The sequence below is a fragment of the Euprymna scolopes genome, chromosome 19, assembly GCF_053919585.1.
Source record: "Euprymna scolopes isolate OS-2025 chromosome 19, ASM5391958v1, whole genome shotgun sequence".
NCBI classification, from domain to species: domain Eukaryota; kingdom Metazoa; phylum Mollusca; class Cephalopoda; order Sepiida; family Sepiolidae; genus Euprymna; species Euprymna scolopes.
This window is the reverse complement of record NC_136500.1, coordinates 102,683,317-102,701,889: the sequence shown is the minus strand read 5'-3', so window position 1 is coordinate 102,701,889 and position 18,573 is coordinate 102,683,317. Positions and strand designations below refer to the sequence as shown.

The window sequence follows — 18,573 nt, the reverse complement described above, 5'->3', positions numbered from 1 at the left end:
ATAAAACTTTTCTTTTTTAATTTCTTACATATATTTTTTTACGGAAAGCAGGTATTTATGTATAAGGACAGAATATTCAAGTATATCAAATACAACCTGGCAACGCCGGATACTTCAGCTAGTTATATAATAAAAATAAATATAGAAATAAACCAATTTATTTAGATTTAAAAAATAACATTATACTTGTTAAAAATATTTTTTAAAAAGTCAAATAAATAAATAGGAATAATTTGAGACGATTGAATGTAAAAACTAAAAATTTAATAAAAGATTTAGTTATTTTTAAATTTAATTTAGAAATAAAAAATATTCTAGAAAGTGGAATAAAAATCAGCTAGCGATTGAAGCTGCAAACAAAAAAGTTAAATTTTTTAAAGAGTTACTGAAGATAAAGAGAAAATAAAACAAAAAAAAATGAATATCAAAAGATAAACAAAACATGTTATTCTCCTTGAAATTTGATGTTATTGTATTTTTGTTGAATTAATCATGACTTTTTCTTTATATTTTTTAATATATAAAATAACTCCTGAAATTGATGCTATTAATTTCATGGTGCATGTTTAATTCATGGTTAAAATATTTGTCTTGACTTTTATCTTCAATGAAAGAAATTTTACGAAAAAAATCAAATTGTTTTCGAAATTCCCTTAATTGTATTTCCACTTTTTCGCTGTACCAATTTTTTTTGCTACACAAAAACTTTCGATTATATAATGATATATTTCAAAACAACAATTCCATGAGAATCGGAATCGGAATCGTATTTGGTATCATAATTGTTAACATTTTTCTGGAATCGGAATCAGAAAAAATTTAGGAATCATCCCAACACTAATATATATATATATATATATATATATATATATATATATATATATATAGAGAGAGAGAGAGAGAGAGAACTCAGAATAGAATTAAAACCTGTTTTTAACATTCCATACTGGGATCATCCATAAACTGCAAAACATCAAAATGTTATCATCTGTTGAGAGACTACAAAGTCAAACATGGTCATGTGAAGTAAAGCAATGTCACCAAGGGTAGGATTAAACCAAAATATAGATGGGAAAATTATGAATTTAAAATAATCAGTAAACATGTTATGGTTTGATAATCTTTTATGTTCATCTAGGAAAGAACTAAGAAAGAAGCTTTGATCCAGAAACTGGTCTACGCGATATATGTATTACGCCTTAATAGTTAACTGTTTCTTCATGCCTATCACAAATAGCTAAATTCTAGTTGAGTAAAACAATCAGTTTAGTCACATGAGAAACGCATGGGAGAAGTAATATTGCATACTATTATTTGAATATGTAATGTTTCAAACACTTTTAAACTAAAAAATGTCACTTCGCTGAATAATTTTCCATCTCAGTTATTGTCTTGCTTATATTTTTTTGAAATCGAAATCTATTAACAAAAGCAAATGTAATTCATATACTACTTACAATTATAAAATTTTAATTTAATTATATCTAAATTATTTAATTGTGATTTTTTAAATATATTTTTTAATTACTCTTTATAAATTTCATCATTTAAAAAAAAATAATTTAAAACTTTTTATCTGCATGAATGAACAACAAATTATGAAAGATTTTAATTTTTACATTGTCTTCAATTCTTTTCTACAGTCCAAATGATATTGATGCCTGTTCAGACTACATTGGTCATAGGAGTCCAACTGATGTAATTATCACAAAATTAATCAACAAAAATTTTCTAATTCGAGATTTATTACAAATTTTGAATGGTTTGCAGCAAGAGTCACTCGTAGAAGATGTGCGTAATTATGGTAAGTCAGCTTTTCTATCTAAAAATGCATATCTCTCATGTATTGCTTACACATCACAGCTAAATGAATGCACCTAAACAACAATTTTCATGCAGTTCCAAAAACTTTATATCAATTCATGAAAAAAAAGAATTGAGGAAAGCAATGGCAATCAATAGAACTACTCACTTTGTTAAAAAGTAAATATTTGAATATAGTCAGGATTGTAATACAACAATTCATTCACATAGAGTACAAGGGTAGAGATAAAAAAATTTCATGCTGAAAATATGTATACAAGTTGGGAGGTAATTTTAGTTGAGATATCAGTTTCAGTTTTTTTTTGTTTATTTCTTTATACATTAGTTTTTTTTTTTGTTTATTTTTTGTTTTTGTTTTTTAGAAAATGAATACTTCATTTAGAAAGTAAAGCTACTGAAAAAAAATGTTTAAATTTGTTATTCTGCATCTTGTAGAACGATGCCAATAAAGAGATTGTTAACTTTCTGACTTAATCATTCTCTTATTGTAAAAATTCAAAAGTTAAATCCTGTTAACTTTTGAAATCAAATTTTAACAGTTTCATTATGCAACCCGTGCACATAATTTTTGTTGACTTTTTTCTTTTTATTTCTTTTTTTCTTTCATTTATATTGCCACTTAGACTTAGGGTTAGTGCTTTTTTATTATTTAGAACCATCACAGTTAATAAGGTGGTACCACCTCCTTTTCGAGAGGGGAATGGATTCCAATTTCAAATTTCATGCACTCTCATCCATCAGGGATATCGATATAGCTGACGAGGATATTTGGGGGCAAAATTTATTTTTAATGATCTTATTAGATTATTAATTGAAAACTCAGATTTGGACCATATAAAAACAAATGAAAACTCAATTTGATAAGAAAGCAAACATTTATCCATTTACTCACAAAAATTCTCAACTTGGATTTCTATTTTTAAAGTGTAATATCATTAAGAAAATAAAATAATTGACAACATGCTCATAATATTTTACATTCATCTGTTCTGGTAGCTGCCAACCACTACCCGTCCTCTCACCTTTTCATTATGTCTTTTTGGGGCAGTTAATTCATTGATATGCAAATCAATATATATCTGAAGCAAAATGTAGTAGGCAAAAAAAAAAAATCAGGAACACAAATAGGAAATAGTCAGTATCGCCCACCTCCAGAAGAGAGGCATTTCTTGGCTGTAATAACTGTAGAGAAAGAAGCAGAAAAAAAAAACAAAAAAAAGACCTCGCTTCTTGCAGACACGTGGTTCGTCACAAAGAACAATCCAATCGCCAGAACCACCTACACACAATCTGCCAGGCACTGCCTCCCAGCGTCCTGCCTTTGTATATTTGCATAATCGCGCGAGAGCAGACGCGATTTTTACGAGAATTGCATGAGGTCAACGCTAATAAAAACCCATGGACGCCATCTTGGAACTCTCTCTTCCACTCAGCTTGAAACACAACAGACGTATCCGAGGTAAGCTCTCTATTTCCCCTCATTTCGGTTATTGCTAATTCTGCTACACCCCCCCCCTGATCTCATGATCACAAACAGAGCAAGGGGCAGTCTTTGTCAGGTACTTCTTCGAAGAACCGGAGGCAGCACTTCCTCCTTGCCATCTTCCCCATGACCACCGTTATTGCCACCAGTCGGTTCCATAGGCAGTGTTTCACAATCGGGGCAAGGGGGCAGTGTCCGTCTTTGTCAGGTACTCCTTTGTAAAGGCAAGACAGGTGATTCCTCTTCCGCTTCTTCAGTATGTGCCTTATATGGCTCCATATCCTCTCCGTCGTCCTGCTTCATACTTTGTCTTTTCAGAAGACACCGTACTGTATTCCTCTTCCTCCGATGTAACAACATAATGGCGAGGGCGCAAATCTTTTACATGGCGAGGCACACCGTCCACCAAAATCAATTGAGGGCTGATTACCTTGGTCACCTCATCCTTGCCGAACCTCGTGGTACATCAATTTTGCGATCTTTTGACCCACATGTGATCTCCAACCTGGTAAGAGCTGTTCTTGGGACTTGGGGACGCAGTTGCGAGATTGACCAATCCTTTACTCGAACTTCGTATCGATAAATCCTGTTGGCAGGCGCAGTGAAGGGAAATGTGTCGTCTCTTGGTGTAATGTTATACTAATAGACAGCCTCCTGTATGGGACAGCGCATTCTAGCCGCTATTCATTTCATTGTACGGTGACATCGCTCCGCTATGCCATTCCTGGCATCACAAGTGAACTCCCCATTTATGTGCAAATGCTTGGAACATGTTGCTGCAGAAAGCCATGTCATTGTCTAAAAGGTTTTCGAAAGCCACGTTCGAGGAACACTGCCTCCAACTGATGAATCACGCTTGCCAAGTCCTGCCTTGCCAATTTCCTCCAAATGGAGAAACGCGATGGACCACAGTCTGTTAGAGTTAAAAAATGGAAGGTGCAATAATGCGTGATATCCATTCCAATTCTCTGCCAATTCTCGTTCACTTCCAGCTTTCCCTTTTCCCACTTGACCAGTGCTGGGTTAATGGACCGACATTACTCACATTTCCTTATGACCGTTTTAACGGTTGCTTTTGTCGTGGTTGGGCAACTTCTCTTGACAAAGTAGATAGTGCGTCGCACCTCCGGATGTCCACTACCTTTCTGAATAGCCCTGATTTGACTCTCATCCAGCTCGTCTGTGTGAACCACGCCTCTCATCGAGTCAAGCCCGTTTTTCTTTTTCATTGCCTCAAACCACCGCTGTGGTACTCGTGTCAATTGGTCAGTGATGTTTCGTGCTGATGGAACCAGTGTAATGTCCGTTGTCAGCCCACACTCTTTCATGAGTTCCTTGAGTGTGCTTAGTCGCCTCCTAATAAGCATCTCGCTTGCTGCCTTGGTGCGTACTCGCGCCTTTCCAGTTAGCGTGTCCGAGACCCAATGGTACACGCAGACAGAATCTGTCTTTATGTGTAGCACCTTGCTCTGCCACTGAAGAGCAAAATGGATGCCTTTCAATACAGCGTCCAGTTGATATGTTGAGAGTCATCTTCAGATCGCAGCCAACATGCATCTTCCAACACAGTTTCACACATCTCCAAGGCTGCACCAATTGCTAGGGAGCTAGCATCAACCCATACATTCAGTTCTTTGCTGTCCACACACCAATTTCCCCGGGCCGGATCGTTCTGCTGCACAGATTCTAAGGTTTCAAACATCATACGATGCAGTATGGTGTCTCTTGCATTCCACAAGCCACACAAAGCCAACCGCACACCGGAAAGTGCCCAACAAGTCAACCACATAGGGAAAACATTGTTCGTCGCATAACAATGCTGGAAGCCTCTGGAATTGCATTTCCTCGCTTCCACCGCAGTTCACTGCGTTCCATCCTGACCGCCAATCTCAGCACCTGTGCACTGTCCTTCAACCACTCCGGGTTCTTGCACTCCAACCCGAACTGCGCTAGGTGTTCTCTTACACGGGTCGCGGGCACCACGTCTTCATTGACAAAAATGTCATCAATGTAAGCAGATGCTGGGTAGCTTACAACTTCTTCCTGAGATAATACTTCGCTGACAATTGCTCTCATTATCAGGGGAGCCACATTCCAACCGAACCCCAGAAGGGTCAGATAGTATTTTTTCCCATCGATTTCCACAGTCTGGTATGGCCACAGTGTCTCATGGACCCGGACTTGTAGGTATGCTCTACTGAGGTCCAGTAGAGACACGTTAGCACCTTTTTGTCTCCATTCGCGCAGCTTAGCCGCACAAACATCTGTGTTGGCCGTAAACACATCTATGTAATGATTTAGCTCCCGGTAGTCCATCACCGGGCGCACTTTGGCTTTGTTCTGCTGTATCACAGCCATCAGGAGAATTAGACCTTGGGGGGGGGGTCCCAATTTATCCTCTGGGTACGGCACGAGCCAACCATTATCTATCCAGGTGCGGATCTCCTGCGTGTATTCTTCACATATTTCTGCTGGCCCTGGGTATTCTGACACTCGATTGTGGAGCCTTTCAGGGGTGTGGTCCTCAGACCATTTCCACGATGTGGTCCACTTTCGGTTTTGATGGTCAAAGGTGGCAGTGAAATCCGGTTCATTAATAGAAATGGCTGCGCATTTAATATTTTTCCTGCCGTCCAGTCGCACTGGTCCTGTAGGCTCGACAATGACACCTCCCAGAGCTTTTATGGCGTCGATCCCTAGAAGTAAGTCAAACCCCAGCGATTTGCCACGCACCACCAACGCATCGATTCTGGCGGACACACCTTCATCAGTGGATACAGAGACTGCTCCAACGCCGCAGCACACATGAGATATTCCACCAATTGTTTTGACATTCACATTCGTTTTTCTCCAAGACCGGCACCGGTCTGCATGTAAAATCGTCCTAGAGCATCCAGTATCAATAAGCATAAACCTAGAACCCCATCTTCCAACATAGACCCCTACTACCAGGTCTCCTTCTCCAACATCAGGGGTCTACGTTCCAACCTTCCAGAGGTTGAAACCCAATTACAGAAGACGAAACCGGACATATTATTTCTAAGTGAAACTGGAATAGGGCCGACCACTTCCCTAGATAAGTTCATAATTAATGGATACTCTAATTTAACGGCTAAATCTGACACCCAAGATCGCCATGAGCATGGAATATGTGCCTACATTAAGGATGGCTTCCCGTGTGGCAGGGATATCTCTAGAGAAGATCCTAATTTACCCTATATGTGCTTCAGGGTTGCACTTGCTAACACCACTACATTTATATTTGCCCTCTATAGGCCCCACAACAGCGGAGTTACTATCTTTAAGAGCTGTGGTGACTTCAACGTCCATAACGTGGAATGGCTGACCCATTCAAATAAGACAGATGATGAGGGGAGGTTTTGTCATGATTTTGTCATTGCTTATGACCTCACTCAGATTGTTCGCGAACCCACCCGTGTGCCCGATATACCCGGTCAATATGCAAGCCTCTTAGACCTTTTTCTCTCAACTTCCCCTGAGCTATGTTCATGTTCCATTCATTCTCCTCTAGGATCCTTCGACCACTCCGTCGTATCAGTTAAGATAAAAACGAAATGTAAGAATCCCGCAGACGTACCCCTCCACCGTACTGTATACCGATATTCTATGGCTGACTGGGATAGTTTCCGTACATTCATATCTGATTTACCTCTGCACTCCATGTTTAAAAAGGAAGTGTCGTCTATAGTATCAGATCTGACCGAATGGTTAATTGTAGGCATGGACCAATTCATACCATCTAAAAAATTCCAACATAAACCTAACAGCCAGCCATGGTTCTCCCCAGAATGTGTTGCTGCTATCGCGCACAGAAATCACCTTTTCCATAGCTACCAACGTAATAGATGCACTGAGACTAAACCTGAAAGGTCTGCTAGCAACCACTGTAAAAGAGTAATAAAAAATGCAAGAGAGCTATATGCCCAGTCTGTTAAATCCAAGGTAGCTGATCAGCGGCTTGGATCCCACCAGTTTTGGCAAATAACAGATAGGATCCTAAACAGAAGTGTGCGTTCTATCCCAACCATTATCAATGGACCAGAGGTCATCTCGTCAGCGTCAGACAAGGCCAAACTATTTGCAAAGAACTTTGCAGCTCATTCTACCCTATGCGACGAAGGCCATCAACTCCCCATATTTCCTCCTATAACACAGAACAAGCTAGGTAACATACAAATATCCGTGCATGAGGTCGCCAAGCTAATAAAGAACCTAGATTCCAGTAAAGCAACTGGCCCTGATGGCATCCCAATTATAGTGTTAAAAAAGCTTCAACCAGAGCTTGCTCTCATACTTATGAAACTATTTAAGCGCTGCCTTAAGGAGAAGTGCTTTCTGACTCCCTGGAAGACCTCATCAGTTTGCCCTGTATTTAAGAATTCAGGTGATAAGTAATCTCCCTCTCAGTACAGACCTATAAGTCTCCTGTGTGTTATGAGTAAGTTGCTGGAATCCATATTAAATAGAGAAATAGTCAACCACCTCAGCAGGAATAACCTTCTTAGTGACACACAATATGGTTTCCACTCTGCAAGCTCTACTGCAGATGTGCTGACGGTTATATCCTACAGGATTAGTGAATCTCTTGACAAAGGCTTCCTTTCTAGGGCAATTGCTCTTGACATATCAAAGGCCTTCGACAAGGTATGGCATAAGAGTCTACTTCACAAGATTTCCAGCTACGGTATAACTGGAAATGTTTTCTCAATCATTAAATCATTTCTCTCCGATAGGCTCATAAGAGTAGTGGTAGATGGACAAAAATCGGAGGCCTGCAATATAAATCCTGGAGTCCCTCAGGGGTCAATCCTGGGCCCAACTCTCTTCCTGATCTACATCAATGACCTCCCTAAACACATACTTAAATCATTCGTTGACATCTATGCTGATGACACGACCATCTACGGCAATACATCAAAGGCTGTAAATGACAAAGTTCTCTCTGATTCTCTCTCCTCTGATCTCGAGCGCGTGGTTCAGTGGGGAAAGATGTGGCTGGTTACTTTTAATGCATCCAAAACCAAACTCCTATCCTTACATCATTATTACATATGTGTGCTGATGATAGCTCGTATGTTCTAGGGATTTACCAGCACCCACATGTAATAAAATTAAAACAAAAGAAAAAGATTTAGTGAAAAGAAATTTATTAAAAAAATAAATTAACAAGAAAAAAGAAAAAGATTATTATTTTTTGAAGGGCGAACTCGCTAATAAAATTGTCTCCCTTAGATTATAAAGAAAGTATTTCTTTATGTATTGTGTTTTGAAATGTTTGCTCTATACGTAATATGTGCTTTTCGGTCAACAAACTCAAAGAATAAATAAAAACTTTACCAGAATCCAAACAGCAGTTCTTCCTTCAGTGAGGTTTTTGTTTTTTTATGGCCGTTATGAGGAAGCCGGAATCCGGACGTTGGTTGCCTATGCGTACATCCCAAAAATATGTCACGAACTGACTTTACCCACCAATAGCGTTTCTTTTATATGAGTTTTGAAAGGAACTTCCTGGAACGTTCTAGAGACTCCAAAAAGAACAAAAAGGCGTTCTACGCCTTTTTATATTTATAGACGCCGATTATTATTTATGTTTATGAATAACGACATTCTAGAAACGTCTTTATGTTTTAATTAATATATCAATAAACATTTTTATATATTATAAGAAATATTTATATATTTCTTAATCCAATCATAGGAGAGAATATGTTCTCCTATGACACTCCCCCCCCCTTCAAGGTAAAAGTTTTGATATCTAGATATCAAAACTTTTAATTTCACAAGGCTGGCTATGGTCTGGTACCTGGAAAAAATGAATGTGAAAGCAAACAAAGACAATGTCAATATCAATAAATATACAAGGTACTGAAAGTTTTTAGTCAATGTTCCTTCTTCTTCTTTTTGTAAATGAGAAATATGGAAGTATTACAATAGATGAATATGTATTAGTACAGTTTGTTAATTTGTATAAATTTTGTGTTAGATATGTAATACTTGAGTGTGTGAATTTATTTTGTTTTCTAATGGTTTTTTTTTTGTGTGTGAAAAGAAACAAGGTTATGCTCTAGATAGAGCATCGGCGATAATGTTGTCGCTACCTTTTATGTGTTCGATTATAATATTGTACTCCTGTAAAAGAAGAGTCCATCTCGTTAGTCTTTGGTTCTTATTAATCATTTTGTTTAGGAAAGTCAATGGGTTGTGATCAGTGCGAACTAAAATAGGCTGCACAGTCACATTAATGTAAAAGTCAAAATGCTGTATAGCTGATAGTAAGGCCAAGCACTCTTTTTCAATGGTGGAATCATTTTTTTGGTAGACATTGAATTTTTTTGAAAAATAACCAATAGCTTTTTCAAAGCCATGCTCATCTTCTTGAGTGAGAATTCCACCCATACCCACATCACTGGCATCAACCTTAAATTTAAATTGTTTGGTGAAATCCGGTGTTGATAAGGCTGGACTTTCAATAAGAGTTGATTTTATCTTATTGAAAGCATTATGGCAGGAATCAGTCCAATTATATTTTGTAGCCTTTTTTAAAAGATTGGTGAGTGGACTTGCTATTGTGGAAAAGTTTTTGCAGAATCTCCTATAAAATCCTGCCATACCTAGAAATCTCATAAGTTGTTTTTTATTGGTTGGGGCAGGGTATTTTTTTATAGCGTCCACTTTTGCTGAGATGGGTTTCACTTGTCCCTGACCCACAATATGCCCCAAGTATTCGACTTTTGCCTGGAAGAAATCAGTTTTGTTGAGATTGATACACAGGTTGTTAGTTTGTAATTTTCTGAAAAATCGGGTTAAAATTTTTAAATGTTCCTCCCATGTATTGCTGTGAACGATAACATCGTCGATATAAACCTCACATCCGTCAAGATCCTGTAATATGGAATGCATCATTCTTTGAAAAGTTGCTGGTGCATTTTTCAATCCGAACGGCATCACCTTGTATTGGTACAAACCATCTGGTGTGACGAATGCGGAAATATGTTTGGCTTCGTTGGTTAAAGGTACTTGCCAATAACCTTTCATCAAGTCAAACTTGCTGACATATTTTGATTTTCCAATTGAATCTATACAATCCGCAATTCTAGGAATTGGATAAGCGTCAGTCCTGCTGATTTCATTGACTTTACGAAAGTCTGTGACAAATCTGTAACTTCCATCGGGATTAGGCACGAGGATGCATGGTGAACTCCACTCACTGTTGCTTGGTTCTATAATGTCGTTTTCCAGCATATATTTAATTTCTTTTCTCAGACTTTGGAGCTTGATGGGATTTAGTCGGTAGAAATGTTGTTTTATGGGCTTTGCATTGCCCACGAAGACATTATGTATTGCTGCTGTAGTTTTCCTAGGAACATCTGGAAAAAGATCTTTGAATCTATTGACCAAAGCACATACATCTTTTCTGTTTTCATAAGATAAATGTATAAGTCTGTTGTTTAGATTGTTTAGGATTTCAGAGTTGTTTAATTTACTGTAATGACCTATTTCTTTTTCTTTAAGAAAAGTTTTTTCAGTGTCTGAAGGTGTTTTGCTTGTGTCAATATCTGAAATAGTTTTCAAAGTAAAAACTGGCCGTGTTGTTGCTGTAGCATTTCTACTTAAGTAAGGTTTTAACATGTTGATGTGGCATAACCTATTTTTCTTTCTCCTATCTGGGGTGTGTATAATGTAATTTACATCATTAATTTTTTCTTTTATGACATAAGGTCCAAAATATTTTGCCTGTAAACAATTAGATGGAAATGGTAAGAATACTAGTACTTTATCTCCTATTTGGAAAGTACGGTGTTTACTGTTTTTATTGTATCTAGTTTTCATTCTAGCCTGAGAATTTTGCAAGTTTTCTTGTGCTAATGTGAAAGCCGAATATAATTTTTCTTTAAATTTGGAAACATAATCTAGGAGATGCAGATCGTTCCGCTTTGTAAGCCATTTTTCTTTTAGAAGTTTTAAAGGCCCTCTTATTGTATGACCGAAAACGAGTTCAAACGGACTAAAACCAAGCGATTCTTGGACTGCTTCTCTTGCTGCGAACAAAACAAAATGAACTCCATCATCCCAATCTTTTTTATATTCGAAGCAGAATTTTTGTATCATAGACTTGAGTGTTTGATGGAAACGTTCTAGAGCTCCCTGTGATACTGGATGGTAACTACTAGATCGATATTGTGTTATATACATTTCATCCATCACTTGTTTAAATAGACCAGACATGAAGTTTGAGCCTTGGTCTGATTGAATGGATGATGGGATCCCGACTAAGCAGAAGAACTTAGTTAAGGCTTTCACTATAGTTCTTGTCTTAATATTCCTTAGCGGAATTGCCTCCGGAAAGCGGGTAGATGCACACATGATTGTTAGCAGATAGATGTTACCTGTTTTTGTTTTAGGGAGAGGACCAACACAATCAACTAGCACTTTACTAAAAGGTTCACCGAAAGCTGGAATAGGTTTTAGAGGTGCGGGAGGAATTTTCTGGTTTGGTTTCCCGACCATCTGACAAGTGTGGCAAGAGTTACAAAAAGCGATTACATCTTGTTTCAATTTCGGCCAGTAAAAATGTTGTAATATTTTGTCATGTGTCTTATTTATACCTAAATGGCCTGACATAGGGGTATTATCAGCTATATTGAGAATTTCCTCTCTGTAAACTTTTGGGATCACTATTTGGTGTATTATCCTCCATTCTTCAGTTAGACTAGCATCTAATGGTCTCCATTTTCTCATGAGGATGCCATCTATCATATAGAAACATTCTCGTTCTTTTTCTGCGTCTTCTAATGGAAGTGCCTTATTTTTTAAAAGACATATTTCGTTATCGTTTTGTTGTTTTTTTATAAGATTATTTTGTATTTCTCCTGTGGTGTTTCCATTACGTACAGTGCTAATATCTAAATGTTTATTTTTATTATTTAATTTTTCTAGGTCGTGCGCTATGAATGTTTCGTTTAATTTTAATAAAGTGTCTTGTAATGAAGTGTTGTGATTTTCTAGCAGTTGTTTATTTTTTCTAGCTCGAGTGAGCACACATATTGGATATAAGTTGTTATCTTCTTCATTTGTGTCTGTTAGATCTATATTATCTGTCATAATCGGATTTGTTATAACTTTACCGTTTGCTAGATCATTCCCTAAGATTAAGGAAACACCTTTTACTGGTAGGGTGGGAAGAACTCCAACTACAACAAAACCGTCTATGTAGCTAGATTGTAAATATATTTTATGTAGAGGTATTTTTGTAGAATTTAAGTCGATACCTTGTAATAGGACGTATTCTCCCATGAAGGTAGAATTGGATAGATGTAAAATGTCTTTTTGTAAAAGTGTTTGGGACGCCCCTGTGTCTCTTAGGATTTGTATAGGAGTAGTGTTATTAATGTCACCTGTGGAAACGCAGCCATCAGATAGGAATGGTTTATAAGTTTGCATGATCGAATCTGTATTATTTTTAAATTCATTTGAACTCTGGAGAGATGAGTGAGGGAAAGAATTGATTTTTCTTGTGTTTGCGAATGCGTGGGGTTTGTAGTTTCTATTGGATTCGTTATCTCTTTTTCTTATTCTGCATTCAGATATCAGGTGATTGCGTCTACCACAGTAAGTACATTTAACTATAGAATCAGTTGGGAAAGGGTTTGTCTGTTATGAATGTTATTATTGCGAGAAAAATTATGAGTTTGAGACCTTATTGAGGATTTATTATAAGAGTAACCATCTAAATGCTTATGGGACAGGTTTGTGTTTTCGTAACATTTTCATAAAGTATCGCAGCGTCATTTATGTTTGTAATATCTTTTTCGTCTAGGTACAATTGTGTGTCTTTGTCGACACATCTGCTAAATTCCTCTAATAATATTAGTTGTGTTAATTTCTCAAAGTCGCCATTTACCTTTTTTGCTCTAAGCCATCGATGAAATAAGTCCGTTTTTTGTCTGGCGAATTCAACGAAAGTTTGCTTTTCAAATTTTTTAAAATTCCTGAATTTTAACCTGTACTCTTCGGGAATCAATTCGTACGCATTTAGTATGACAGTTTTAATAGTTTCATAATCTGAGGAATCCTCGTTGTCTAATGCAGAATATATATCGGCAGCTCATCCTTTTAATACCGATTGTAAAAGAGCTGGCCAATATTCATACGGCCATCCTAACGTTATTGCTATTTTTTTAAAATGAGGGAAATAATTCTCTACTCTTGCTTCATTAAAATGTGGTACGAGTTTTATATTTCGTCCTACGTCGAAGGATGAATTAATTGGTGAGGAATTTATGTTTCTGGATTGCAATTCCAGCTTCATTTTTTCTAATTCTATTTTTTGCAATTCCATTCTTTCATTACTTTCTATTTCTAATTTTTTAACTTCCAATTGTAGCCGTAGAGTACTGTCCTGTATTTTTGAACTATGAGGGTCTAACAAATTTATTTCTATGAGTTTTGCCTCGATTATATTTTCCATTTCAGCTTTATTCATATTCGGATTTATATCCAATTCGAAATAATCAGCGATTTCTAATAGTTCGGATTTTTTAACTTTAAGAAGTCTTCTTTTATTGTTTTGGAACCTAAAAAATTTTCTAACGAGAAAGGCATTTTATGTTATAATTTAATATTTTATATTTAATTAAATTTTTTTTTTAGTGCATTTGTTTGGCACGGTGAAAAAATTTTTATTTTTTTATTTTGATAATATAGTTATCTCCCTTTATAAAATAGTACAATGTCATTCAGTAGACATTTTAATATATATTTTTTTTATTTTTTTTTTTATGAATGCTAGCGTCTTTTTGGCCAGATTGTTTTATTTTTATATTTGAAATATTTTCAAATGTTATTTACTTTGTTATTTATCTGAAATTACGTAAGCAAATCAAATTATTATTATTATTTATTTATTTTTTGAACTATCGTTAGACCAATGTATATATATATATATATATATATATATATATATATATATATATATTTTTTTTATAGCGCACCGCACAGCTAATAATAAATATTATGTCATTATCTCAGTAAAGAAAGGAAAGAACGAATCTCTTTATTATTATTTAGTTTGGTATAAATTTTCCTTTTGTATATATATTTATCGGAAGATTGTTGACTAAATGGATTTTTTTTTTGTTTGTTTTTACGAGCCCCCATTTATTACATATGTGTGCTGATGATAGCTCGTATGCTGTAGGGATTTACCAGCACCCACATGTAATAAAATTAAAACAAAAGAAAAAGATTTAATGAAAAGAAATTTATTAAAAAAATAAATTAACAAGAAAAAAGAAAAAGATTATTATTTTTTGAAGGGCGAACTCGCTAATAAAATTGTCTCCCTTAGATTATAAAGAAAGTATTTCTTTATGTATTATGTTTTGAAATGTTTGCTCTATACGTAATATGTGCTTTTCGGTCAACAAACTCAAAGAATAAATAAAAACTTTACCAGAATCCAAACAGCAGTTCTTCCTTCAGTGAGGTTTTTGTTTTTTACGGCCGTTATGAGGAAGCCGGAATCCGGACATTGGTTGCCTATGCGTACATCCCAAAAATATGTCACGAACTGACTTTACCCACCAATAGCGTTTCTTTTATATGAGTTTTGAAAGGAACTTCCTGGAACGTTCTAGAGACTCCAAAAAGAACAAAAAGGCGTTCTACGCCTTTTTATATTTATAGACGCCGATTATTATTTATGTTTATGAATAACGACATTCTAGAAACGTCTTTATGTTTTAATTAATATATCAATAAACATTTTTATATATTATAAGAAATATTTATATATTTCTTAATCCAATCATAGGAGAGAATATGTTCTCCTATGACAATCATCAACGCTCTGATCCCCAGCTGGCATCAATTGTGATGGATGGCTCTCGTCTGGGTGAGGCCCCGTGTTTTGACAAGCTTCTGGGTTTGACCTTTACACCTGATCTGAAATGGAACACGTACATCAAGTCTGTTGCGAAGGTCGCTGGAAAGATGGTGGGATCTTTCTACCGCTCCAGAAGATATCTCACTACTGATGCAATTCTCTATCTATATAAAAGCCAAGTACGTCCAAGGATGGAATACTGTTGCCATATCTGGGCAGGAGCTGACAGAGTACAAAATAGACTTTGTGGCTTAGTGGGGGATGCCCTTTTCTCTACTCTGCAACCTCTCTCCCACAGAAGAGACGTTGCGAGCCTATCCTTGTTCTATCATTATTTCCATGGCAGGTGCTCGTCTGAACTCCAATCTCTGGTCCCCCCTTGCCAATCTTTCACGAAAAACACCCGTCTAGCTGAATCCACTGTGAAAAATTTCCCCCATTCTATATCTGTGCCTAAATCAAAACGCGGATTCCATGAACAAAGCTTCTTTCTTAGAACTGCACGCCTGTGGAACTCTGTTCCGTCTGCCTGCTTCCCTCTGGACTACAACTTGGATGTCTTCAAGTCCAATGTTAACAAATTCCTAATGAACCGCCCCCTTAATTAAACACTTCATCAAATCTCCACACTAACGTAATGTACTTGCAATAACCCTTATCCCTGAGTGGCTTCCGGGCCTTGATAAGTGGTGATCACTGTGTAAAAAAAAAAAAAAAAAAAAAAAAAAAAAGCACCAAACATTGCGTCCCGTCAACATGAATGCTTATCACCGGGAGCGTCGTGCTCGCATCTTTGTGGGGAAGGAGACTGGCATTTATGCTTCCTCCCTTTGCTCGTTTCCTGAGAAGTTCCGAGCTCAGTGTCCACTTTCACTGCACCAGTAACACCGTGTTCCATGTTTTCGACAGTCCCCTGCAAGGTGGCCTGTAACATTGCATTTGAAACAGGTCACACTAACAGGAATATTCTGGGCCCTGTTGTTGTTGGGTGAGCGTGTGGCCGCAACCACGTCCTGATCTTGTTCCCCAGACATCATCAAAATTCTCGCTCTCGACATTAGCTCCACCATGGTCAGGGCTTCGATGTTTGGCACCTGTTGAAGAGCAATTGAGATGGCGTCACGGAACCCAGTGACGAAAGTCAATTTTGTGAGTCTGTCTAAGCCATCTCCTGTGAATCTGGCCAATCATACTAACTGTCTAATTTTTTTGGCGTAAACATCCACACGTTCGCCAGCCCATTTAACCATACTTATTTTTCTGTATGCTGCAAATGCATCGTCGGTAAATGCCTCCTTTAATCGGGCCTCAATCTGGTCTATCTTCTTTTGATCATCCTCTTCCATTTCCATGTAGAGAGCCAGTGCATCACCTTCCATATATAAAGGCAGCAGACTCGCTACATCATCCACCTGCTGAAGTTGTGCGACGTCTCACTTTTTTCAGCCACGCTACGTCTCCCTTGCCAGAGAACGGCTTGATAATATCACTGTTTATCTGCACCTCTGCCATAGTCACGCCGAAATAGCAAAATGTAGTAGGCAAAAAAATAAAAGAATCAGGAACACAGATAGGAAATAGTCAGTATCGCCCACCTCTTGAAGAGAGGAATCTCTTGGTTGTAATAATCGTAGAGAAAGAAGCAGAAAAAACAAAAAAAAAAAAACCTCGCTTCTCACAGACACGTGGTTCGTCACAAAGAACAATCCAATCGCCAGAACAACCTACACACAATCTGCCAGACACTGTCTCACTGCTTTCCGGTGTCCTGCCTTTATAACGGCCGGGAATTATATATTTGCATAATCGCGCGAGAGTAGATGCGATTCTATGAGAATTGCATGAGGTCAACGCTAATAAAAACCCATGGACGCCATCTTGGAACTCTCTCTTCTGCTCAGCCCGAAACACAACAGACGTATATGAGGTAAGCTCTCTGTTTGCCTTCAATGATGGAGTACTGTTGTCAGGTAGAGAATTGCATCAGGAGTGAGATATCTGCTGGAGCGATAGAAGGATCCTACCATTTTTCCAGCAACCTTGGCAATGGATTTGATGTATGTGTTCCATTTCAGATCAGGAATAAAGGTCAAGCCCAGAAGCTTGTCAAAACATGGAGTCTCCCCAAGACGAGAGCCATTCATTTCATGACAACATTTTTTATGAGGTCCAACCCAAATTATATTTTAATTTTCACAACTTAACTTTTTGAAAAGTCCAACTGGAATCTTATTTTAATTTCATCATTTCAGGACAACACATTTCGAAAAGTCTAACCTAAATTGTATTTTAATATATCAGTTTTATAATGGCCCCTTTCTGAAAAGTCCAACTCAAATCATATTTTAAACACTTCATTTCATGACTATGACATACTATTTTCATCTCTCTATTTTATGACAACACTTTTCGAAAAGTCCAACCTAAATTGTATTTTAACCTCTCCGTTTCACAACACTGCTTTTCAAGAAGTCAAACCTGAATCGTATTTTAATATCTCCATTTCATAACAACGCTTTTCAAAAATTCTAACCTGAAATCGCATTTTAATATCTCAATTTCATGACAGCATTTTTCAAAAAAGTCCAACCCGGATCATATTTTAATCTATTTCACAACAATACTTATTGAAATATCCCCCTAAGATCATATGTTAATCTTCCCATTTCATGACAACATTTTTCAAAAAGTTCAAGCAAACTGTGTTTCCCAATAACGCTTTTCGAAAGCTTTTTCAACCAGAATTGTATCTCTCCATTTCACGAAGACACTTTTCGAAAAGTTCAACTCAAATCGTATATTAATCTCTACATTTCACACCACACGTTTCGAAGAATCCAACTGGTATCATATTTTAATTTCTCCATTTCACCACAACACTTTTTGAAAAGTCCAACCCAAATTGTATTTTAATATATTAATTTTACAAGTACACCTTTCTGAAAAGTCTAACCTAGATTCATATTTTCATCACATTTCACTACTACGACATAGTCCAACTGGAATCTTATTTTAATTTCTCCATTGATGTATATATGATAACAATTTCAAAAAAGTTTAACGCAAATTATATTTTAATCTCTACATTTCGCGACAATACTTTTTGAAAAATGAGATCCAAAATCCAGTCAGAATTATATTTTAATCTCTCCATTTGACTTGGACCATTTTTGTAATGCTTAATCTGAATTATATTTTAATCTCTCTGTTTGACTTGGTCCCTTTTTGTAATGTTTAACCTGAATTGTATTTTAATCTCTCCATTTGACTTGGACCCTTTTTGTAATGCTTAACCTGAATTATATTTTGATCTCTCCATTTGACTTGGTCCCTTTTTGTAATGCTTAACCTGAATTATATT

The 18,573-nt window shown here is 36.7% G+C and overlaps 1 protein-coding gene across 6 annotated transcripts in view; it reads left to right on the top strand.

The window, feature by feature from the left end:
• Nucleotides 1-18,573, top strand: part of LOC145239861 (mucosa-associated lymphoid tissue lymphoma translocation protein 1-like) — a 754,570-nt gene that overhangs the window by 86,882 nt on the left and 649,115 nt on the right. For all 6 annotated transcript variants that reach the window (XM_080103424.1, XM_080103426.1, XM_080103427.1 and 3 more), the window contains exon 3: nucleotides 1,644-1,804. In XM_080103424.1, the coding sequence (XP_079959550.1) occupies nucleotides 1,644-1,804 (161 nt within the window). The remainder of the gene's footprint in view (nucleotides 1-1,643; nucleotides 1,805-18,573) is intronic.